At 41.1% G+C, this 26,269-nt stretch overlaps 2 protein-coding genes across 5 annotated transcripts in view; one reads left to right on the top strand and one right to left on the bottom strand.

Moving 5' to 3' along the window:
• Window positions 1-26,269, top strand: part of macrod1 (mono-ADP ribosylhydrolase 1) — a 130,634-nt gene that overhangs the window by 22,592 nt on the left and 81,773 nt on the right. The window lies entirely within an intron of this gene.
• flrt1b (fibronectin leucine rich transmembrane protein 1b) overlaps window positions 5,820-26,269 on the bottom strand; it is a 27,174-nt gene continuing 6,724 nt past the window's right edge. For both annotated transcript variants that reach the window (XM_086221756.1, XM_086221757.1), the window contains exons 2-3: window positions 11,238-12,222; window positions 5,820-8,823 (exon numbers count right to left, since the gene is read on the bottom strand). In XM_086221756.1, coding sequence (XP_086077882.1) covers window positions 6,613-8,808 — 2,196 coding nt within the window. In that variant the 5' untranslated portion in view covers window positions 8,809-8,823; window positions 11,238-12,222 and the 3' untranslated portion in view covers window positions 5,820-6,612. The remainder of the gene's footprint in view (window positions 8,824-11,237; window positions 12,223-26,269) is intronic.

Genomic DNA, 26,269 nt, shown 5'->3' with positions numbered 1-26,269 from the left:
CCAGCTATACAAAATCAACATATTTCCTCACCACCATGTTTTTACATTTCAGCAATCAGGTACGGACGCATGCAGCAGAAATGTTTCTCTCAGGACACGATAGTCACCCCTCCCACCCAAAAACAGAGCAACAACTGAGTGACTATTGAACTCATCATTTCAAAATTAAGACGAACACTTCGCCGACGATTAGGGAGCAGGACTAATGGTAATATTCCTCTGGGGACGTGTGAGGTGTCAGCGTTGTGTTCACTCTTTTCCAGTGAAAGAGGCATCTCAATGAACACATTGTTATATAAGTGTTTTATATTTCAAACCACTTTTTTTCCCCTCCTGAGTATTTATTCTGGATAGATAATGCACCAGAAAATATGAAATGTCAGCATAACTGAAACGTACACTTTGAACCCATTTATTTAGGTGAAAGAATTAAAACTCAGACTCAACATCTTCGTACTTGAGTCTCTGAGTATATGCAATTTTTGGGGGTGTAATGTGAGTTAGACTGCTTTAGCTGCAGGACTTGGCTCTAGATAATGGACAATGATTGTCGAGAGCTCAGGGGTTGTTGTTGTTGAGAGCACCGACTGCAGCTGTATCACATTTACAGTAAGTGCAGGTACACGTGCCCATGGTCAAGGATCTTTGAGATGCAGATGAAGCAGAACTCAACAGTGCCAGGGTTTCACTTTTTTACATTTTCTCTCATAGCCCATGATCCGAGACAATTTTGGTGGCCACATGCACTCCACATTATTTCTGAAATTTGCTGGTGAGTCTGCTTGTACTTGTTTGTGGTATTTGCACATACTGGTCATTATTGTCCATGCAATAAATTTGTCCACTTTTCCATCTAAAAGTCACCGATCAAGGCCGAGGCCAGTATTTATGATTGCGGCAGTCAAACTGGCCAATAAACGTAAAGCGTATCAATGAAAAAGCAGTTTGTTAAGTAGTGGTCTGGTATCAATATTGATATTAATTGGTAATCACCATTGTTAGTGCTCAGTCTGTTTCACGTGATGCGTTTTTTTTTTTTTCTTTTTCCCGGAGATAACACGGAGGTTGCTCCCTTGCTGGAGACATCACATCAATAACACAGTCGAGTACTTCACCTCCCCCTCACACCGACAGGACACTGCAACATTTGCTTTTAAAATAGTTAATACATTAATTAATGCAGTTACCAAAAAAAAAAAAAATTAGAAAAAACTTGTGTATCATTTATGTCCTCTGCCACTAATGCTTCATATTTTATTTCCCAGATTAGCATGAGTAAATGTCACCGTTGGACTTTAGGTTTACTTTGGCAAGTTTACATCATTGAAATCAATCAGTTGATATAACCTTTTCAAATGTAAAATCTACACAAACATGCCCACTTGTGCCTGCTTCGATACGGCAACACAGCCTTGGTTCGTTTTCATTGAATTTGCAACCCTGATGGCTGAAATCAGCTATGCTTATGTATTTTCATAATGATGAAATACAGGATGGAGGTGCAGATAACAGCATCAAGTGAGCCCCATGATGTTTCCATTAATAATATAAAAGAGCTGGTGATAGAGCTCAGGTAGGCCAGCAGGCATCATCATACTCCGTTAACCATTGATGGCTCTGCTGGGGAGTTAGTCCGTGACACCCAGTTTCCTGGTTGGGTACTTGGCAGACTTGCCCTCAACCAATAAAACCTCAGCATTCAACATTCATCTACTCCGAAATAAGTGCAAGCGTCCTCTCCATTCTAGTCCTCACCGTCTTCTACAGTGGCTCCATTGGAAGCGTTCCAGCCTGCAGTCTCACCGCTCGGTTCGTTAACTGCCGTCTGGGAGGAGGTACAGGAGCTTCTCGGCTAAATCCAGCAGAATGTTAAATAGCTTTCTCCCACAAGCAGCCAGCATCATTAACAGACTGTGTCCCTCCGCGATCACGCCCCCAACAACTAGCAGTAAATCCAGAGTTTCACCCTCAGCTCACGTTTAAAGTTGGTATTTTTCCTTGTTTCTTGCACTAGAGGTTGTGTGCAAGTCAACGCTCCCTTCAGTTCATGTGTCTGAGGTGCTCGCTTGTTCAGTTCTTGTAGAAAATGTTGGCTGCATGTGGTGACTTATTTTTCCTCTTTATTATTTCTCTCTTTTGTTTTACTGTTTTCAGGGCAGTTTATCTATCTATCGATCAATAGATAGATATATGTACTGTATATTTCAGAGAATGGAATGTCACACTATTTACAGTCACATCGTCATCAATAAATAAATGAGAACAACTTTATATTCAGTGATAATTAAAATGAATTGTAATTAAAAAGTATCTCCTGCAAACTGTATTTCCAAAAACATTTTTGAACAAACTTAGTTATAAATACATTTCCCAAAAATCATCTAAAGACCAATTTGACTATAAAGCATCAAACTGACAGGCCATCATTGAGAAATTTCCTGTTTCCACGGACCAGTTTCACTTTCAAGGGATGGCACTTCAGAGTGTTACGAAAACAATATTAGAATAGTTTTTGTATCTAATCTCAAAATTAAAGCCCTCTAAAATGTCATTTGTGTGCTGTGGTTTATATATTTTAGATGTATAGGAGCTAATAATTAAATGAAGCGTGTTCAATTATAAATTATTGCATAATTCTTCATAGCTACAGTTTGCAGCTGAAATTAAAATTTAATGCAATGTTTAATGCTCAAAGAAGATATATATTTTCTGTAAATGGAACCCCTTTTTTCAGGGAAAATTTTCGGAGTCCCTAAAGGTCTTTATCCGCTTCTAAATCTTTCAACTTTGTAAAAAAAAACAAACAAACAAACAAACCCAACAATCACTGTCAAGGCCTGTGAAGTCAATACTTTGTTTTCATCTCCATCTGCAGACACAGACAGCACACACATACAATATAATTCTCTCTGACACTCTCCTTCACAAAGTCCCATCACAAGCAGTTACTCCAAGATAGACACTTATACACTCCTCCGTTCGTTATATTGATCCATGCTTACACAAGCCTTAGCACTCACTTAGAATGAGAGATGCGTCCTCACCCAAAAAACACACAGCACAGGCAGCACAGCGGAGTTGGTAGCACGTAAGGAGGGCCGTATTGTTTTGCTTTCACTTGCACCTGGCTGACTGTTTGGGGACTTGGGATCTCCCAGAGGAGAGACGTATAGTGATTCTAAAGCACATCTTATGTATTATAATGCTAAGGAAATGTGAATCAAGGTCACAGTTGGTCCTGAAAACAGTTACGCTTAGTGTGAAAAATACGAAACTTGGCTTTATTTTTTCTTTTTCTTTTTTTAAAATTAATAACCCTGTTCATGATTGGACATCTATATAATGTCAAGTTGGTATATACTAGTGTTGGATTATTTGCAAATAAATTCTTGGGTGTACAAGCTGCATGAGTCTCTTCCACACTGCAAACACACATTTTTCAATACTTCAAACACACACACACACACACACACACACGCACACACACACACACGCACACGCACACAGTTCCTTGTATTGCTTCATGACACTGACACGACAGCACACAGATGTCACAGGATTAAAACAAATGTGTCCGCATTTGCAAATTCTGTCAAATACAGTTGAGAAGGCATAACAGCTGATGTATTCATTCAGTGTGTGTGTGATTTAACGAGGTCTACTCCATGTCATCAAAAATCATATTAATAATGTGAGCGTCCCATTTATTCATTTTACTGAAGACATCTCATTGAATTATTTGATATCTCCAGGCTTTGTTTTGAATATAATGACCCTCTACTTTTAGAAACACACACACATGCAAGGATAACTCTTAAAACCCTTTAGAAGCCTTTATTCATCCGTGTCAAAAAAAGACAGACCAATAAATGGAATAGTTGCACCCATTTTTATGTTTATACATAAGAGTTTTTCATCATCACATCTGAAGGTGAGATTTTATTTTATTTTTTTTAAAGGAAAAGATTTCTACACAGAATGAAAAGAAGCTTCAGTGCTCTTAAAAGAAAACCCAAAACAAACGCAGACATTAAAAACTCAAATCCCACACCGGAGCTCTGCCAATATTACTGATAGACCATAACACAGGTTGCAAAAGAGAGAGAGAGCTACTTAAATTAAGACTGGTTTTCAACACTTACAGGCTCTATCTAAACCATCCCCTCCTCTAACGGCGTCACTTTTTTATTTTCTCTCACTCTACCCTCTTCTCTTCCTTTTTTTAATCCCTTGCTGATTGTTAGTGTCATATGCCTTTTGCTTTGAAGTTTTTCTTCTCTTAAATGTATTAGCAGAGTTGCTGAGAGGCAGTTGGAAAGCAGGTGCTGCACAGTGTAGCGGTCAGAGCTAACAGAGCTGTATCTTCGCTGCGCTAAGGCCCTGGAAACTGGATGACAGGCCCTGAGTCAACTTTGTACCTCACAGAACATGTCCAAGATTATCACAACAGATGTTGAAAAAAAAAAAAATCACTGATATTTAAAATTAAAAATCTTTTTTCCAAGTGGAGATTTAAGTACAACATCAAAATTTGTTGTACCTTTAACATGGATGGAATTCCTTTGAAATCTTTTGGAAATTTTTGTTGGGCCACTGTTGGTGATGCCACTGATCAATCAATGAGAAGGATTCACACTTAGGTATTAATTTTCTATTAACTTAACCATATAAGAAATTGTCAGGTATTTTATTTATTCACACTCTTGACAAATAATTTTATTTGTACAGTTAATCAATTGATGTAAATACACTGCGTCAATATATACCGTGTACCAGTATAACAATATAAAATCAGATACATTGCCAGAAGGGAATTTAATCCACATCACCCACTTCTTTTACTCTTACATTGTGGTGTTTTTTTTTTTTTTTTAAATATATGTGAACTGTTAAAACTTTCCTTTTTTTAAATAAAGGTTAAAAGTTTTTTTTTTTTAAAGAGCACATTTTAACAGTAATAAAACCACAGTAGTTCCAAGTTCCACCCAATGTTAGTAGCTGCTAAAACTGATTTTCAATTAGGTGGGTTGAACCAGCTTCTAGAAGAAAATGGATTACAATTATAAGATTATAAGATGCATGATTACGCTTTTTTCATTTCACTTGTGAAGGTATTTTAATATTGAGAGCAGATCACCACAGATACTGGGTGCATGCAGCATTCTTGGTCATTCTAAATTTCTGTTTGGGAGATGCGGACTCTGCTTTCTTCTCAATCCGGTCAATTATTTTGTCATCACCTTTTTTTAAATCTTCCTTTGATTGTCTTGCCATTCTCTTCCTTATAGTAGCCTGTTAATGCTTAAAAAGTTTTATATATGGCATGTAAATTAGATCATTTTTAAAGAAACAAATGTACATAATAAGGTATAAAACATAGTTTGCAATGGGAAAACATCCTTTACTTGTAACAGGCAACTGAAGTATTTGTTTATGCATTTCTACTTAGCTCAGTGAAGGGGTTTAAACAGCCATTTTTTTGGATGAAGATGTCACTTTATTCCTGTTGTCAACACTATTTTTTCTACCCCCCCCCCGCACCCCTCTCAAGCTCACATCCTTTTTACTTAAAATTGTTTTTCTTTTTACGCCCTGCAGCAGCATTGTCACACGCCCTTTTTTCCACTTAATCCTACTTTTCTCCTCTTCCCTGTCCCAACTCTCCCTAAAGCAAGCACACACATTTCAGTGTCTTCATCCTCAAAACAGAATCCTTCACTGTCCTCACTTGTCATCTTTTAGGTTCCCTCCCTCCCTCCATCCATCCATCCATCCATCTGTCCATCCATCCATCCATCCATCCATCCATCACCCCCCACTCTGTCCCCCTCTCTCTCCCTCTCATTAGTCTCCCCATACGGTGGTTTGTGTCTCCCGTCTGTGTCAGAACTGTTATCACCGCTGTCAGCTCCTTTGGCGAGAACAAAGTCATCTTCTGCTCACGACACCACAAAAGACATGAGAGAAATAAAAGGAAAGAGCCTAAGCCAAAAAAAAAAGAGGCGGGGAGGAGGAACAATTAAAAAAAAGGGGGGTGAAGTAACCAAGAGGAAAGGAGGGGGCCCTAGGAACACATCTTTTCATGTCATCCATGATGCATTGTCATCTGTGCATTATAACAACCACTATCTATACAGCATAGAGCTTACAGTTGGTTGGAAGATATGAGAGCTATCTCTATACACATCAAGTGCCTTCTCCTCATATTATAAATATATTTCCTTCTAAATCAGCTAAGCCTAGTATATCAACCTCAAATAAGTTACTGTGTATTATTACGAGCCAAGAAGAACAGTAGTTTTGAAAGACACTGAGATAATCCAAAAGAGAAAACATAACCATTTATAACTATAAGTATCGCTGAAAGAAGAGTGTACTGTATCATGATATACAGTAGTATATTATAGTAGGGCTGTTCTGTCACTCAATAATAATGTCCAATCAACATAGCAGAAATAAGTCTCTTCTACTTAGCAGACCAATCAAAAATTGAACCAGCAGAGGCACAAAGGGTACTTTGGAAACCAAGGACAAAATGGCCACAGGCCATGGGGTCGTCATCATAGAAATGGCGCCAGGCATTCATGGCTCAGGAAGTATGTCCCTGTATCATCACGTGTACGCATAATCTATGTCAGGGATGCCGCCCTCTCTGTAGCCACGGTTGGTACCATAAGTAACATGATGGTGGCTGGTCTGGCTGAGGATAGTGCCGTTGAGGCTGCCAGCTGCGTGGTTGCTCCGGTAGGTCCCATTTGCCTGGGACGAAGAGGAAGAGGGGAAAATGGTGTGGATGTAGGTGACATCCTCCAGTTTAGGCTGTAGGGGCTGATGGGCCATAGCTGTCATCTGAAACCCTGCAGGAGGGGCCCTGATCTCTAAGATGGAATTGTCTTTCTTGGTGCCTGACTCTACATAGTCATCATAATGTTTCCCCCCACGGCCCCTGCTGTATGAATTTGAGTCCCCTGACATGTAACCTGTTCTTTGTCCATACCAGCAGAAAATTCCAAAGATTAACAGAAGGCTTACTAATGCTGTGGCACCCCCAATGATCCCAGCCAGTGGCAGGGCTGTTAGCTCTGAGTCCTGTCCCTCCTTATCTGACCCTTCCCCTCTGGAACTTACTAGAGCCTCTCCAGTCTCTATCTGAGCACAGGCAGGGGCAGAGTCTTTATTGTCTGTGTTTATACTGCCAACACGTGATGACCCCATGTTGGAGCCTCCAACGGAAGGCTCCTGTCGTAGTGGCAGCAGGCAGATGAGGTAATGTGAGCGTGGTGTGAGCTGGGTAAGGAGGTACTGCCTCCTCTCTCCAGGTACAAGAGTCTCTGTTATGGAGCCAAGAGCTGCGCTGCTCCCCAACCTCAGCCATGACAGGCGGAAGGAGGGAGCTGGCTGTGGGCACAGCCAGCTGATCAGCACACTGTCTGAAGAGAGAGGTTTTACAGTCAGCTCCAGGGCATCCCCAGACACTTGTCCCTCTTCACCTGGAGGAAGCGGCATAACAAGGCCTGGCCGCTTGGCTCGCAGTGTGAAGAGTGAACCTTGTGTGGGAACCAACATAGAGTTTGTGGTGGTGCTACCATGTGGAACTGAAGCCACTGCTTGGCCTACTCCTATACCGTCTTCACCTCCTCCATCTTTTTCCGCTGGGTTCACCCCCACTCCAGTACCGGGGCCAGCAGGCGGACCTTCACATTGTTCCATTAGGGCAGTGAGGTCTCTGAGGGTCTGGCCCCTCACAGCCTCAGGCCCCTGGCAGGTCAGACCCCTAACTGTCACAGCTGCCCCTCGGCTATGTAGCCAGGCATGAAGCCAGCGAAGGTTGCAGCCACAGTACCAGGGGTTTCCTCTCAGCAGCAGTAATTCCAGGCTTTCTGTGTCCTTCAGAAGTCCTCGAGGGAGACTGGTCAAATTGTTGCCTGACAGATCAAGCCTCTGTAGCCGTCGCATCCCATCCAGAGCCCCTCTTGGTATGTGGGTCATTCCATTATCCTGCAAATGGAGTCGCACAAGGTGAGCTGAGGGGAGGTTGACCGGTGTAGACTGCAAGGCATTCCTGACCAGCGACAGCTCAGTCAGATTGGAAAGTCGTGAAAAGGTGTCATCTGCAATACGTGTGTTGGCCAACAGATTCCCGTCCAGGACCAAGCGTCGCAAGGAGGAGAGTCCTCGGAAGGCATGAGTGGGGATGGTGCTTATTCTGTTGTCGTCCAATCGTAACTCTTCCAAGGATGCTGGCAAGCCTGCAGGGATGCTTGATAAGTGATTCCTTGATAAAAACAACAGCCGAAGCCGTGGAGTCCCAGAAAAAGCTCGCTCCTGGATGCTAACTGTGGATATTGAGTTATCATCAAGGTGTAAACGTTCTAGTAATGGTAACTTGGCCAGAGCTGATCGCGGTAACGTTCGTATATTATTATCCTGCAAATGAAGCTCCCGTAATGAAGGCGGGAGGTGTATAGGGAATTCATCCAACTGATTGGCATACAGGTAAATCACTCTTATGGAAGTGCTGCGCTCCAGTGAGGGAGGCAGCCCAGCATTACTCAGCCGGTTGCTCTGCAAGTAGAGGATGGCAGCTGTTAATGGTAGAGGAGGAATTAAACTGAGGCCACGGTCATTGCAGTAGACAAAACCCTCATCACATCGGCACACTGAGGGACAAACAATTCCCTCATCTCCCTCACCCGTCTCCATGGCAATTGCTGCTGCCGCCAGTTCCAGCACCTCAGCCAATAAGGTGAGGCACAGGAGGAGCAGAAAGAGCCAATCACGGAGCTCAGCAAGACTCTCAGCTGCCATGTTGATGCCCAGCTCCTGATGGAAAGAGACAAAAGGGTAAACTGGATTAATACCAGTACAAAAGATGGAACACACTGACTCTAGAATCAGTGGAGGTGTGGCTTATTACTTTGAAAGAGGAGAAAGAGTTTTTGGCAGGCAGAGCTTTTAGCTACACAAAGCATAGGTCAAACCATACAGTGAACCCCTATCACTAGAAAAGCTTGAAAAAGTTGCAGTTTTAATACCTACTGTTGAAAGTTACATTTTCTTTGTTACTTAAGTGTGAAAGATTTGGTCTTGTGACTTGTGAAGCATACTTTTGGAGAGGCTGTCCAGTATTATATGGGTCAGAGCGACCAAGCAGAAGACAAATGGACATTTTAAAGTATAGAGAGTGATGAGGGGTGGAGTGAGTGGGCGAGGAAGATTACGACAATCACAGAAAGCAAAGGGATGACAGAAATGGAGAAAATTGGACAGTGACCATTGCGGGGAGGGGGGGGGGGGCTTTAGAGAAGATTAACTGAAATGGGGTGAGTGACATGAAACTAAAATGGAAGAAAGATTGGGAGAAGGAAATCCGATTAATTGCTCACAGTTGTGTTGATAGCTTTGAAGACAACAGTAGTAGTAAACTTGTTGTGCATTATATTTCTCTGCAAAAATGACAGAGAATATGTTTGTATAAATCTACAGAACTTCCGCATTTCTCAGGAGACAGAAGTAAAGACCAAAATGTACACAAAGAAATGCACACGCAAATATGGAAACAGAGATGACAAAGTATTCAAACAGTAGTTTCAGTTCAAGCTGATATGTATAATGCATGTTTTCCCTTGGTTTTTATTGTTCGTGAAATTTCTATAAATTATTCAGGAAAATGGTCCTGAAATCCCCTGAAATGTTTTAGAGAGATGTTTTACAGAGAAGCATTTTTCTGCAACATTAATACGTTCCTCTGTCGCATTTAAAAAAAAAATGATTGTATCCTTGCGAAACAAACGCGACACAAACATCAGTGACATAAATTTGAAATTCAGATAAAATGATCTCTGTGCACTCAAATTCGCACACACTATTTATAGAATATGAATAATGTACAGTGGTGAAAGTTATATTGTAGCAGCCTCTTGTTTGAGTCCCTTCTTTTGGCTAGCCTGGGGCTGGAAAAATTGCCCAGACATGAAATGCCTGACATGATTTGACAGCACATTTGATAAAGAAATCCTCTAAAGGCAAGGATTTTTTTCTCCCCTCTCCCTCCCATTCGGTGCAAACATGCATGTGTATGTGTTATTTGTGTATGAACTCAGTGCTAGATGCAAAATTGCCCTTTGGCTGTAGTCAAAAACCATGCAAATAAAACAAGAGATGGCAACAATAGAACTGAGAGACTGAGGAAATGGAGAAGGGAGGGGTGGGAGCAAAGAGACAGATGGAGAATTGGACAGTCACTCGCAGGAAGTGGGGGAAATGAGTTGCTAGAAGACAAGTCAGCACAGTGTGCTGCACAAAGAGGAATGACTAACTATTAGTGGACTGTAGTTTTTTTTGTCCTTGTAAGATATTTGTAACTAGCTGCACATGCATCTAAAGGCAAAGGAGATCTTTACAGTAGCAACAGTACCAGCTCCTGTCTCAGCCTGACACTCGCAGAATTTACTAGTTAAATGTGAAAAACAGTGTCAGCCATGAATTTAGCATGGATTCAGTTTGTTTCTTACAAAAAAATCAACTGAAAGGTGACACAAATGGGAGTGTCACTACAGAGGAACATATTGAAAATGTGCCATAAATACCATGAAGCATATGCTTTTAGGTGCCAGGCTTACAAATAACTTCATGGCACATATGTGTTTTTTTTTTTTAATCAACATGTCAATGTTTCCCATTCACACATCCTCTTAATGACATTGTACGTCACCCCCACCCCCCATCCCCCACTCGGTTCATTCTCTTTCCTGCATCTTCACGCTACCTACCTCTCGCATCCACCCACCACTTCCTCTCCGTCATAATCTTTCATTAAATCCACTCTCAGGTTTGTTTACAGAAGTGTCTGAGCAGTCATTCTCCTGCTCTCCTTCCCTCTCTCTATCTTTTTTAATCCTCTGTTATCATTTCCTCTCCAGTTGTCTGTCGATTCCTACAGACTCAGATTGGACCAATCAGCTCTGCTTCAGTCCTCCAGCTCTGTGACTTCTTTCATTTTGATAGCCCCCCCCCCCCCCAACCCCCTCCTCTGTGGGCTGGAAAAAAAGGCCTTTGTCGGAGTACAGAGCTTGTATGTGTTTTTTATCACATAGCTGACAGCAAGATATAAGTGTGGTAAGTGTGTGTGTGTGTGTGTGTGTGTGTGTGTGTGTTTGTGTGTGCACAAATGTTGTGTCTAAAAGTGTGTAAAAGGTCTGACCAACCCTGCGTATGATTGCCGAGGGCACGCTCACCTGTGCAGTCGGTGCCTTTCAAGTTCGCCGCAGCTTTGTTTTTTTCTGGTATCGAGGGTTTCTGGAAAAGAGTATTAGCGTGTCTCTATGTGTGATTGAAGTTGTCACTGTGGATCTTGTGTGTTAGTGCAGAGTCTCAGTCTTCTTTGAATCGTTCAGAAGTGCAGCCTAGTTCCTCAGGGCCGTTCAGTCTTCCTCAGCTTTGGTGAATGATGATGAGGATGATGATAGCCTGTACTCCAGGGCTGCATGAGTAGCAACACCAGCATGGCTTAGGGCCACCTTGGCACCCACATTTGTGTGTTGTGTGTGTTTCCAACTGCCTGGTTGTCTGTCTGTCTGTCTGTCTGTCTGTCTGTCTGTCTGTCTGTCTCTCTCTGGGTAAGGGGCTTTTAGGCCTGCCAACTTAAGTCATCCTCACTGAGGGTCCAGAGGCTTGATTCAGCAACCACCCTTCCACACCCAAATGTTACAGTTGGGCAGACAGCCAGAAGATGGTGTAGTGCTCAAGGGTCCTTCTTCGAATTCAAAAGCAATCCTGGATACACTTAGTGGGTCATGCAATGATAGTAGTGAACCATGCTGCTCTTGGTTTCAGTATCAAAGAAAGTCCAACAGAGAGTGAGAGTCCTTATGGAAATTGGATATGTTACATTCACAGTTTAGTGATGTCATAAGAATATCTCGAGGCAGGGATGGACAGGTTTGCCAAATGCAGAATACAGCCTGGCTTCCCTTCTTTTCCTCTCAGTTACTGCCTCACTCTCCACTGTTAAATGTTTGAGCACTTTCTTTCCATTCCATGTAAATCCAGATGACTGCATGTACAGTTAGTAGTCCGCTTGAAACAGTGCGGGGACGTTCCAGTCACGTGCTTCGGCACCAAAAGTTCTCCCAAATGTTGGTTTGAAATTGGTCGCTCTCTGGAATCCTAAAGGTGTGCTTCACTCCGCTTTAGCAGGATGGCGTGTTCGTGCACTCCAAACTGGAACGAGAAAGCAGAAGAGAAATGCAGCGTTTTAATATGGAGATGCAATACAGCATATCAGGCTGAGTTTAGACATTTGTAATTGAATCGAGAGCAAAACAAAGGTGTTGAATGATGATTACAGTTTTATACCTTCTTGTAAAACCTCTAGGATAACTATTTTGCGAGCGTCCTTCCTACTAAATCTTTTTTATACTTAAGCATAAAAATACACCAATTCTAAACAAGTGAATCCAGTCAAAACGGAATCGCTCATGATCGCTGCTTTGTGATGAGGAGGTGGCAAAATTGTCAATCACGTCGGTTCAGGGTCAGTTTATGAACTTCCTCAGTTATGAGGAGAATCAACCTGAACCTGTGGGATGCAGCATGACTTACTGCAGGAGTTCTCTATATTTCTGGCTCATGACGCCCATAAAACCATGTGGTGCCCACTTGCACTCTTCAGTCTCAGGCTGCATGCGGTATATACTATACAATGAGTGTAACACAAATAATACTTCATAAGCTTAACCCTTTCAAACTCTGAGCAGTTAAATATTTCACTGAAAGGAAGAAAGAAGCCCAACCATAAAAATATTCACAATGTAATACATCTGAGCTAAAATATTTATTTATGCAGCATCTTGTAAGCAGATAAGCGCTTGTGCATCTCTGTTATAAATGATTTTGTGTCATCATATTTTAAATCAGCTTTCTTTGCATGACGTCAATACATAATGTTAGCACAATATGGACTACTAAAAAGCTCGGGCTAAATAATTATCCCCATCTGAACTGTTTAAAATTAAGTACTTTGTGAAAATATTTCCTGAAGGTCAACGCTGAATATGAACACCACTAAGCTCCCTATGGACACTAACCTCCTCTTAAGGTAACTCTATGTTTTATATCTGTTGTTGTTGTTTTTTTAAACAAAGCTTTGGAGCTTTTATTAACCACTGCACGCTAAGTGCTTGTATCTTGAGTGCAGAATCAAATCCCCAGTGAACACTAGCTAGAAATGTAAGGTTTTCATCAGGAATACTGAGTGCAGAGAGACAGATTCATCAAGGCCATTAACTGCTCCGCTGCTCACATTCGCCTGTTGACTTCATCCCAGAGTAAGTAGACTACAGAGCCAACTGGGAAATTATCATGGAGTTTGCTTAAACACAAATAGAGACAAATAAAGCCGTCCTCATTTTCATTTTCAAAGGACACACGTGGCAGCTGAGAAAAAACCTCCCATAATTTGCGCACCAAACAATCTCATGGTGAGGTTGTGAGTATTTTGCGTTTCAACTGGTTCCATAAATGGAAAGGCATGTGGTAAAATAGTACTTTGGTGAGGTAGTTATGGCAGTATGTGCCAATGAAATTGTTTTTGTTTTTTTGTTTTTCTCAAATAAAACAACTCCAGACTACTTTGTGGCGTTGTAAACGGATTTATACGTGAGGACTGGGCTAACATGTACAGTAATGAAGACAGCTCGTCGTGACGCAGAATGCTAAACAGACATTGTTTGCATAAAATAAAAAGCTTGATTCTTTGATTGGCATTTAAGGAGAAGTGATAAAGTGGTCTGTTCAGGGACAGTCGACGTAGAAATTCTAGATGTTATGAAATGCCAAACCCATTGTATTCATTTGCAATTCATCAGTCTGTCCTCAAAATAATTCAATTCTCTCATGGAAGTAATTTGGAGGCTAAAGCTTTAATGTGGCTTTGAAGTCCAAATCATTATTCAAGACTTTTAATGAGATATCATTAGTCATGTATTAACAGCAGATGCCACCTTTAATAACGCTGTCATTTTAAAACATCTACTCGTAATTAGTTGCGTGTCTGGTCCAATATTACCCTCAGACTGTGCTCTAGTCTCTGCCTACCACAGGCCAAATATCTGCCAGGACCGGACAAGATGTGAATGTTGAGCATCAGCAGCATCTCCACAGCTCTCTGCCATCACCCATTAGACTTCACTATGTGAAACTCTATCACTGAGGCCAGCCTTTAAAAAAAAAAAAAAAAAAAGTTATAGATTTTCAGAAGAAAGCCTAGCTGGGAGCGGGGGAGTGAGACGAGGGAAGCTTTAAGGAGCATGTGTCAGAAGAGGAAGTTGGGAGGTAAAAGTCAAACAGTCGTCATTTCAAAGAGAGGAGGATGAGTTGGAGGAAGGTTACGGAAAGCTTTCAACTGCTTTTAGCTGTATCTGCAGGTGTATATTCCTCTTGTTTAATTGAAAGCTTATTACAAAACAACATTTAATTTTCATCTAGAAACCATCCATCATCTTTGGCACTTTCGTACTCAGACTCTTCTTCAAGCTAGAAGCAGCAATGAGTGGACCCTCACTGTGTGTGCACCAGAATTTTGTTTTTTTTTCAGTTAAAATTGTTAGATGCTTTATTTCTGACCTCTGATGGTAAAAGTCATGGATTGTGGTGTGTTTACAACACTAACCTACAGTACCGAGGATACAGAGAAGGAGCAAACTCCAATCTTGCAGCCTCAGATGAGAAGAAAAAACAGAAAGAAAAATAAAAGGCAGTTAACACACAGCTCAGGCAGGTTACCCTCTGTATTGTTGAGGTCAAAATCATTTCTGATTGACTCATCATTGCGCATCTTTCCAGCTGAACTTGTTCTGTCCTGCGTTAACAGGGGGCACATAGAACATCTCGTTCCTCAGGGGGACAGAAATCACTCTGCTCTTGTGAGCCAGTCAATGACAACCTCCAGGCACGCCGCCACCATGTGACTTTCACTGTTGCTTCAGTGGGATTAAATGCTCTTTCTTGTCTCCCCTCTACATTTGCGACTATAATAATTAGCTGGTAGCAGTAGTTTTTTGCCTATACTAATGAGACATTCAAGGGAACAGTCCAAGGATTGGTACTCTGGATGCACATAAACTGCCAAATTATTATCAACACCCAGAGTCTGAGATAAGTACCTACCAAGATTTTTGCATTTGGTGCATGAATATTATTATTAGTATTAATATTATGTGCTACATGGGCAGGTAAATGTTTGTACCAAAGTAGTCGAGCAATGAGACTAACAATTATGAGGGTCTCATTTTTGTGGAATTATTGCTGCAAACACACACACGCACACACACACACACACACACACACACACACACACACATGCTTTCATATGTGTTTTTTCTAGCACTTAAGCAGCCCTGCTGCTTCGAGTTGCTGTTTGGCTGATTAGTTATTGTATTGAATGGAAATATTTATAAGGAATACGCTGACCTTTGAAAATAGAAACAACAAGAAAAGAAAGTTTTTATGAGTTTTGAGATAAGAAGCTGCAGACATAAGGACGGTAAGCCTGTTTTTCTCACAAAAATCAAAATAATACCTCATTATTTCAATAAAATGTTCTGAAACAAATGTATATTTGACATAAAAAAGGCAATTTATTATTCAGTGTGTTCAAAATATGCTTGGCAGGTGAATTTTTTTTCATTTGCCAGTACCCCTTTTATCTGGCGAGTCAAATTAATTTCAGAAATGAGTACACTTAGATAAAACAAATGTAGTATAATACAACAGCCCTGCAATGAATCCTCCGTTCAAGAGGATTATAATGTTCAGCATTTATTGAATCTCTTTTGAGAGGTGTTGAATTATTTTAATGGCCATTTTGAAAGCTGTAATTTGTGCCGCTGTTGAACTGTACTGAGTTATAGCGAGGAGGTGTTTGTAATGTTCATTTCATGTCAAGCCTAATTGATATAAATGGGATGGACGCCGTACATCTGCTGAAGAAAAGTGATCAGATGTGCAAATATGTGCTGTAAGTGATTGGAGTTATTGCTGGTTTACAGATGGAAGTAATATCTCTCCATTCCTTCTTGGCGGTCACCTTGTACAATTTGCATATCGCTGCTAATGGGAGGAATCCTCTTATCTAGATTAGTTGATCGGTAGAACATTACAATAAGTATTTTTTAACTATTTTAATATTTATCTGTCTTAAAAAAAAACAATTATTTGCTGATTCTAAAGATTCTAGTATTTGTTGCTTTTTTTGGGGGGGCTTTCGGGTCCGTGGGTTTTGGTCTTGAAGCACAAAAGAAGGGAATTGTACACGTCATTTTGGGCTCCTGCCAATTGTGTTGGAGCATTTTTTCAATTTTCTTGACATTTTACCGGAAAAAAAAAAACGATTCATGATCTCATCCTTGAAATAATCTGCAGATTAAAATCGTCGCTGAAAGTAATGATCAGCTCCAGCCACACTCTTATCTACACATTCCGTTTATCTGAGGGTTTTATAAGTATTCAACCAAAGAAAACCATTAACAAAAGACTTAATATTGTACCTACATTAAATCCTCAAATCTTCATGCTCCACCCAGCCATTTTGAACGAAGTGACAAGGCAACCCTGTTTGACTTTGTCAGAGCTAAACAGCCCTGTTATATGTTTTTTTTTTTAATTATTAATTTCACTTTCCCTGAAAAGTAATAGTTTTAGACATGTCTGACAACTATGTAATGGAAGTAAAATCCACAGAGGAGAGTGTTGTACTTCTAGTCATTACTTTCCTCACTCCAACAAAATTTATGGCAACTAAAGATGTGACTAAGACTCAGAAAGACCAAAAGTCTCTTCACTGAACTTATATAACAGGAGTCTTCTGAGTTGTGCATTAAAAAATAAAATTGGCCCAATTCTCCTCCACTTCTCTTCCATAGATTGCTTTCTATCTGCATTACTAAACATTTAAAACATTGTAGTGGTTGGAAGTAGGAATATTAACAATATCAAATCTCCATTTCCATCAAGCATTTGCTCCATCAGGCTGTTGGAGAAAAAAAATGGAAAATGGAGAGGAAAGAAAAGTGACAGCTGTGATACTTGGCAGTCGACTCGCTCCGTGCACTGTGGGGAGCGAGGAGCTAGGAAGTTAGGGAGCAGGAGCAAGGGATTAATAGTTATGAGGCTGGGGACCAAACTCTGAGTACTTTGTAATCATGTGGCTGTCTAACCCCAGTGTTAGCGAGGTTGATGAGTGTGCGTCCTGCTGACACACACACTCTCTCTACAGCCACTCTGCTGAATATTAATATGGAGAAGAGAATTCCTCTGAGCCCCATTGTCAGACGGCACTATTGTTCTCCACTGGCCTCTGCTACGGCGTGTGTCGATGTCTGTTTTTAGTATTAATGCTTAAGTTGGTGTCTACATTGTGTGCTTATGCATATTACACCCATGTATTCATAGCGTGTGTCTTGTCGGCTACAGCAGAGCAGCAGTTAAAGTGGCGGTGAGGGAGATGGGGGGTGGTGTTTGTAGCCCACCATGGCCCATAAAGACAACTGGCTTGAGAACACTTGGACCTACCATTGGGGCCCAATATTGGCAATAATTTCACCGAGAGGCACTATCTCTAAAATGAACACTCTCATTAAAATGGCAGTGCGTGTGCACATGTGTATGCATGCAGAAACATCTTTGTGTGTAATTGCCGCAAGTCAATTTGGAGGCTTGCAAAATATACGGCTGCCCAAATGCTTGTCTTTCAATCAAAATATAATGGGCTGTTTATGATGTTTGACTGTGGACGTGTGCCCATGTATGCGTTTATTTACACTTCTCTTCATGTGTGTGTGTGCGTATGAGTGCATCTGTGTTTGTGTAGATGTGTGTACGTGTCTGTATGGATTTATGTGTGAGTGTGACTATTTAACTACCCCGCACACGTAACATTCCCATCTCTGCCTCCCTGTTTCTCATTTACTGAGCCAGCGCCAGAAAGGAGTGTGGGGAAACAAGTGATGGGGGGAGGGAAAAAAGGAGGGGGAGAAGGAGTGATGGTGAATTGGAGGCAGCGAGAGCGAGGAAGGGAGCAAGGGGTGTAGAGGTTCATACAGGAAAAATGAAGTGAGGCTGGAGTAAAAGCGAGAGAGAGGACAAGAGGAGGGATGGCAGAGAAGAGGGGAAGATAGAGAAGATGGAGGGAGAGAGAGTGAGGGAGAAAGGGGCGGAGGAGGAGGCAGCAGATTTATGAAGCCATTGGAATGTAATTTGGAGGCAGAAATTACCGTCAGCCTGTGCAAGGTTTAAAGTCAGTGAAGCCTGAATCCAGGGCCTGCCTCTGTGAGTGTGACTGACTGTGTGTGGCAAGTATCACAGACAAATGGAGAGCAAATGTGATGCAGAATAATACCATAAAACCTCTGAAGTTAGTTGTCATACACACACTGAATATGTGTATATATGCGTGCACACATTTGTTACTCTTCCTCCATGCATGAGTGACATGACTGCATGGCACCAGAATATAACCCAGCATTCATATTTAACAGCTCATATTTCATCTATGCTTGAAGACACACACACACACACACACACACACACACACACACACACACACACACACACACACACAAAGACCTCGAATTCTTGTCAGGCTCCGAGGGCCAAGACTCCAGCAGAATCATTCAAGGGTGTCAGCTTGGACAGAACAACGGCTGGAGTGAGCAGGGTGAGAGAGAGAGAAAGAGACAGAAAGAGTGTCAAGGATGGAGGGAGAAAGGTAGAGGTGGGAAATGAAAAAGAGAGAGAGGGAGAGACTCTTAAGAGGGGCTAAAAAGAAGAGTGAGTAGGATGTGACTGGCTTTCTAACGCAGAAATACACAGCTTCCATTTAGCATGAGTCGGGCAGAGAAAGAGATGAGGGAAGTGACGGAGCACGGATAATAAGCAAAGATCTGAAGAGAGGGAGGAAGCTCCATGCAGTGTTTTTTTTCGCTAGAGAATCACTTTGACAATCTTAAAACTGCGGCTGAACAATTAATAAAAATATTACACAAAGAAGAAAAAAGTCGCCTGAGTTGTGAATTTTTGGTGGTAAAATGTGTCACAACATACCTTTTTATAAATGACGCTGCAAATCGTTCAGGTGTAAGGGAACGTAGTCATTTTTCAATTTTTTTGAAAATGAATCGTAAATTTGACTTTCTTATGAAAGCTCGAATCGTGTCATCAAGGGTTAGGGTTAGGGTCATCTGTCAGAATAATCATCATATTTTTTTGACATCTTTCTTTCAATTTATTTTTTTTCCCCCCTTTTTTGCATATTCTTAAGCTTTAAAGTTTTATTGATAGTTCTGCATAAAATTGCAAGCGCAGTTCCTTGGAAATGTAACGTTGCGTCTTGGCTGCTTGGTATTTCCTTTCCTTTCTTCTTAGTTCTTATAGTTGGGTATTATATTTATTTCAGCAAATGACACTGTTTTTAGCTCAAACTGTTTGCTTTCTCTCAGTTGCCACTCCTCATCATGTGATTGTGCTACATTTTAACCTAAAACTAGAAATGCCAATTTCTTTAAGAATCTAAAACCTTGTACTGTATCATTCGCACATTTTCCGTCTTTATTTGATAACTGTCAAATATCCTCTCGACTGAAAATCAGGACCCTGGTGATAATAAAACAATAGCACTATGTTTTTTAATTAAAAAAAAATTACAAAATAAACAGCATAATTATTGCAACTAATTATTTGAACTATTGATTTCAAATCAGTGATCTTCGGTTCCCTATCTTAATATGGGCAGGATAAACAAGGTAGCTCCTCCTAAATTATGCTACTGGATGAACATTTGCTGCCCAAATGGAGCTGTTATGTGCATCATCCAGGATTTGGAGCAGAAAATAATAACATTCATGCACAAGTGTGTAACAGCCTTCTATTAAGTTGAGCAGTAATCCGCCCCTGACTCTGTAAGTAGGAATGATGCAGCAAGGTTCTTATCACTTCTGTTCCATATTTGATCCATTTTTATGTTTTATTGTGATTGTAAAATGTAATCCGCAGTGAGATGTTGTTCTTTTGTTCTGTTTGTAGCTATTTCAGGCTAAATCCCGTAAAGTACAGGAGGCAGCACTCTTTAAGAAAAAAAAAAGGGGAGCAATTTGTTGCTGATTATGCAGAGAGGAAAACACATCACATGGTCCAGACAAATGTGTTTAACATCGTCACTGACATGTTGGTACTATCGGGTTCACGAGGCAGATCTGTGCCTGGGTACTTGTGTGCCACAAGCCTCCACCAGCAGCTGCTCCTCTAAAATGGACACCTCCAACACACACTCATAGAAAGTTCTGCTGCAAAGTTACAGAAATAAACAACACATACACTCTCTTGCTCTTTTGACCCACAAACACTCTCTGACTTTTCTGTTTCTCAGCTACTCACACCACCACCAGCCTCTTTTTCTTTTTTTTTCTTTTTGTTCTTCTTTTCGGCGATAATGATAGCAACACCATTATGCACAGTGACAACACTGCCTCCCACTTCTGTCTTTGCTCCGTCGCCCTGCTTCCCGTCATCTCTCTCCTCTCACTGACAATCGTGTTGAGGTCAATTATCTCTGAATTTGCTTATGGAGTGAGGCTTCTTCAGGCAGCTGTAGGTGTTGAAAAGTATGTGCAGAATATTTAGAATGTTATTTTTTTCCTGACGTACATCTTCCTTTAACACCTCTTCTTTTCCCCTTTTTCGATTCTGTATTTTTCCGCCTCATTTCATGCTGTTGTCTTTTTCTTTTGTTGTTTTGTTGTTATTGTTGGTGTCTCTGTTACTGGTGCTACATTGTTCATTACATATTTCCCTTTTTTCTCTCTTATAAGCATCTTCAAGCACCTGGAAAACGATACATAAATGCATTCTGTTATTATTTATTCTCTTCTCTCATCATCCTTTTTAAGCGCAGAAACTCCAGTTATTACACTCTGGTGAAGGCATGTTGAGATGTTTCCAAAACATGCAAATTAAAACTTTTAACAACAATTAATTTCTTCTTTCCACTGTCTATGTGTGTGAGGGGAGTGTTATCTCTGCTAGCTCTCCTCCTCTATTTTTCTCTGAAGAGTAAAGACTGGCGAAAACTCCACCAACGATATGATGAGAGCAAGACACCGAGAGGCTAGCGGTGCAAATGGGAATTTTCAATAGATGGGTCCTGTAACCTATTATAAGAGGGGGAGAGGAGACGAAAAAAGGAGTCAAAAGAAGTGAAAGAGAGAGGATAAAGACGGAGGACGGAAGGAGGGGAGCATAGATGGAGGCGGACAGGGAGACAAAGTGAGCCGTAGAATTTTTTTTCTTTTGCCCTAGAGTGAGCTGGTTTCCAAAGAGGGAAAGAACAGCAGAGGAGGGAGCGAACAAGACATCGAGAGAAAGTGCTGCTAGAGAGAGGAAAAGAGAGCAGAATAGGATGAGGAGATGAGGTGGGGACTGACTCAAGAGTTGAGGAGAGGGGTGTAAAAAAGGGGAATGATAGTGGTGGTCATGAGAATGAAGATGAGAGGAAACTGAAACAGAGAGAGAGAGAGATGGGCAGACACACGCAGACATCAGAGTGGAGGTGTTTTGCATAAATATAGAGTGAATGCTAAAAATGCTGGGGGCTTCATTTTAAAAACAGCAGCTAATAATTAAAAACAGTCAGACGTCACACTGAGGGCTACAGAGATTTTTATGCACAAGCGGTAAATAAACTGTGTTATCTCTCTGAGGGCTCTCTGAGGGCTGCGGCCTTGGGTGCTGACAGTATTTTCACAGCAGCATTTGTCCACCTACTTCACCTGCTCACCTCACCTCCAATTAGTTGTTGGCAAATATGCAGGTTTAATGATGAGTATTCATATTTGTGACTGAACCTGCTGCCAGCTAAAATTCCCCTTCTTTCAATTAAAGTCGTACATTAAAATAAAAAAGGAAAGACGAAAAAAAAAATCTGGATTTGAAATGATTCACTGTTTCCCCCAGCATGTTATTCTTGGCAGGACAGACAAGTCTCTGCAACACCAATTAGACCAGGGGACACCAACGAAATCCTCCAAGATGAAAAGCTTTTAGGTGGGTTGCCAGTTTCTTAAGGCAGGGTGAGACAGGTTGCATTGCAGGTTTTACAGACTGACACTCCTAAAAGCTGCGAGTAAAATACTCCCACAACATGCTGGAATGGTTTCAATGTTCTGCGATCTGTGATGGAGGAGGAAAGGAAAAAAAAAGGGTAAAATAAAACTACATTCGGTAGCTGCAGTAGGAGCGGTGCCTCCGTCACATCAGCAGCAGATGTGACCTGGCTAATGTCTGCAAGAAAAATAAACAGCTTTAATATTTGCCGTTATGTCATCGACCTAACGCTATTAACACTGCACACCATCAACGCAGGAGGAATATGTTCAGTTTATTACAACACCCATCTACCTGCCCTGTTATGAGATGCTATGATGGAGCCCATCTCTCAGCACATATTCACACATGCAGCCTGGCATGCGAACGCATTGTCTCATGACAATATGTGGATAAATAAGCCCATTAAATGTGATTGAGGGTTTTTCTGGCTCAGAGAATTTACACTAACTCGCTCTTCCTCTGTCTCTTGCTCTGAATGAGGTTTGCACAGGAAGTGTCTACAGACAGGCAGGTCTGACAGACAGGTTCACCCCCCCCACCCCCTCCACACACACTTATATATCAGTACCACTTACACTTCCTCCCACACACACCACAGTCCACCTGAATGCACGCTTAGATAGGTCACAATAACTCTTGCTAGGTTGAACTTGGCACTTAAAGGCTTTCGAGCAGAATCGCTGGAGTCCTTTGAGTTTTGTGTGTGTTTGTGTGTGTGTGTGTGTGTGTGTGTTTGTGTGTGTGTGTGTGTGTGTGTGTGTGTGTGTCACGAAGACAGACAATACAAGTCATTTTGAATCCTGTAAGATGTGAGATATGTGTGGCTTCCTGGTGGCAGACTGAGGCGGGATACTGGAGGTTCAAATGCAGCTGACAAGCTTTGTTACCTCTCTCCCACAGCACTTTCTCTCTCTCTCTCTCTCTCTCTCTCTCTCTCTCTCTCTCTCTCTCTCTCTATCTCTCCCTCTCTCTTATTCCCTGTCACTCCTCATTTCATTATTATCAGTGGCAGGGAAAAAATAAGATTCCATGGAAGCTAAAGTTTTTGAAAAAAAAAGACAACTTGCAAAGGGAATGTGGTGTGGAATGTGCTGCTACTGAGCAAAGTACAGAAGAAGAACTGAGGGTGATGTGACTGCTGTCAGTCAGGAGTCGTTGGGTTTGTGCTGTGTACCTTTGTTCTCATTATATATATAGAGAGAGAATGATCACATTCAAGAAAAGGCCATGGGGTAATTATTGAAGCTTATTCACATGCAGAGTCAAATGCGATCCCTGCAAACCTGAGAAATCTATATGTCACCTTCCTAAAATAATTGCCTAAGTCCTTTTTGGACTTTTTTTTTTGGTGACTAAAACAACTCCTTATGATGTTTTTTCTCCAGTTTTTTTTGTTTTCTGAAAAACTTTGAAAAAAAAATGATCGAGGCGATTATTTTAAGAAGGCGACGTGTTAGAAATAAATACATCAGGTCCACACAATCCTCTCCCTCACAATCAAGCACCATTTTGTCTTGCTGTGCAGACGTTGAAGTACGATCTGAACATGACGCCGTAATTGCCTCTTGCAGATGCTTACATCGTCCTTTTGTTGATATCAGATAGCTTGTCAGTGTTTGCCTCTCGCTCCTGGTTGCTATGGTTGTTGGAAGTAATTTTTTACTTCCATACAACATCTCAAAATTAAAGATTTCACCTTTTGTACTGGTTATCACTGAAAAAATGTTGCTGAAAGTTTAATTGCTTAGCGATTAGGTTTAAATTTAGTGTGGGTATACAACATCTGGGAATTCTTCTTTTTCTTTCTTTTGGTATTTGCTACTGTGGCTTAACTGTTTGTGAAGATGTTGAAATAAACATGAAACCAAGAGGCAACAACAAAAAGGCTGAGAACCACTAGCCCTCAGATATCTGGTCAGCTGAATTCAAACAGCTTTGCATCATGCACCAAGAAACAAGTTAAAATTAGAGTTTGCCCTGCAGAATTTCTTTTCAACAGACAGAGATGTTACAACCCTAGCATCTCAAGGAGAACACATCTAGTGCAGGCGCGCGCGCGCACACACTCACACACACACAGAATTTAATTCATTGCTTACTCAAAAAGACAAATTCCAAATAAATTACATGCACCATGTGTCATTTCATCACTCGTTCTTGCTGCAGGCAACATTGTCAGACTGCTGCTACAGATGTGAACTGTGGGACAACGAATACAAAAGTGGAAAATAAAGACAATCTGGAGTCGGTGTGATGCATTTGAGGAGCTGAACCTACCGAAGAGTTTGTGGGTCGGACTTGCTCTGCAATAACTTGACAACAAGACTCTGTCCAGTTGTGAATGCATTTAATTGTCAAGCAAATTTTAAGGGAGCTGTGGAGATGTCACAAAAAAGGAAATGCGCATTGCAGTAGGTGTGTTTCCATCGTTTGATTTGGAGCAAAATAAATAGGCTGTTAAATGCCATCAGACAATGGCAATGTAGGCAGCATTATAGAATTGAGCTGAAGCTCCAGCTCATATCTGACATGTTGCATGCTGTCAAAAAGCGAAGACAAAGTTTATCTGGAAAGACAACGACAGCACAGGTAGGAACTGCTGCTGAATTATGAGAGTTAAAGTCAAGTCAAAGTTTCATAAAAAAAATTTTAAAAAAAAGGAAAAACGAAACATCTTAAACAAGTGAAAAAAAAAACCATAGCATTTTCAACTTTTCGTACTGCAATGCTTCAAAATGTACATCAGCAAATACCGAGGCAAACATGTTTCTGTGTGTGTCTCTTTCTCCCTGGCTTGTCGAGGCAGATGGCCTCCCATGTAGAGTTTGGGGCTGCTGCGCCATCTACGCTGTCCGTCAAAAGGCAGTTTTTTGTTGCCGCCGTCGCCAAGTGCTCGCTCAGGGGGGAACTTTTGGTTCTTTTAAAATCCAAATTAAAATTGAATTAAATTGTGGTTCTAGACATTCTCTCTTTGTAAAATGTCATGATATATCTCTATATCAATAAAATTGACTTGACAATATGGCTTCTTTCAAATGTCAAATCGCATTGTAATAATCTACCATCTCTGATTTTACAATCTGAATAGGTACAAGACTGAATAAAAAATGCATGATTGTAACATGAAAAAAAAGTGTTGAGGAATGAGAAGATGATTGGCTCTGTATATAAATCAGTTACCTCTGGCCGTATGCGCTTGATTTATTCAGTAAAACTTTCAAACCTGTCTCTCTCCATTAACTTTATCAGCCTTTGATCCCAGGAAAGATAGAAAGAATCGCCTTTTCCCTTTAATGAACTCTACGGCCAGCTAATCATGTCTTTACTTCTTTATTTTGGTGTATCATCCAAAGTAACACTTAATTTGAGAAAATAAAACTCGGCTGTCATTGCCTCTGTTTGTAATTAACTTTCATGAAGTTGCCACATAAAAGCTGAGTGACAGCAGGTCATTTTGTGTTTTACATAAGTGGGAGGCACGAGTGCTAATTATCTGATGAGGTGCAACAATTAGTCAGTCAACAGAAAATGAATTGTGGCTCCGGTTCTGTTTCATCACTGCCAGGGTGACGTTTATGGCTGAGAGCTGCTGGGTTGTTTGTGATCACACCACTTTTTTTTGCTGCTTAAAAGATTTTTTTCCCTCTCCTTCCAACAGACTTTAGTATTCTGCAAGACGCCCCAATTATTTATTTTGCAAATATGAAAATCATCTGTGCCCTTTGTTGCATGAATTTTCGAAATATCACTCAGCTTTTATTTTTTGGTGCGTTGGTGTCGAGTCTCCCTTTGGATCAGTGAGAATAATCAAAATTTTAGGAATAGCTAATTTCCTGTTTCTTCTGCTCCTCAGCTCATCAGAAATGGTAATATTTAATCAAAGCTGCCAGTGTTTCTGTTGGTGATTTGAAGGCGGGAGTAGGTCCTCTGAGGTCATCCTGCCGCTCTAACTAAAGTCCCTCCTCAACTTCTTTCTGTGTGACACTCTGACCTGCCTGCATCTCCCAAGCTACTCATCCCTCAGTTCCAGTAACACAGCAGAAACCACGATGCAACAGAAAAACAAGCAATGCCTAGATGGACGCACCATCCCTCTGGCAAGCCAATTGAT

Source organism: Aulostomus chinensis, chromosome 13, assembly GCF_037954235.1.
Source record: "Aulostomus chinensis isolate RoL2024-O1b breed Wild chromosome 13, RoL_Achi_v1.0, whole genome shotgun sequence".
NCBI classification, from domain to species: Eukaryota; Metazoa; Chordata; class Actinopteri; order Syngnathiformes; family Aulostomidae; genus Aulostomus; species Aulostomus chinensis.
Note: the sequence above shows the minus strand (reverse complement) of the source record. Positions and strands in the feature narration are given on the sequence as shown.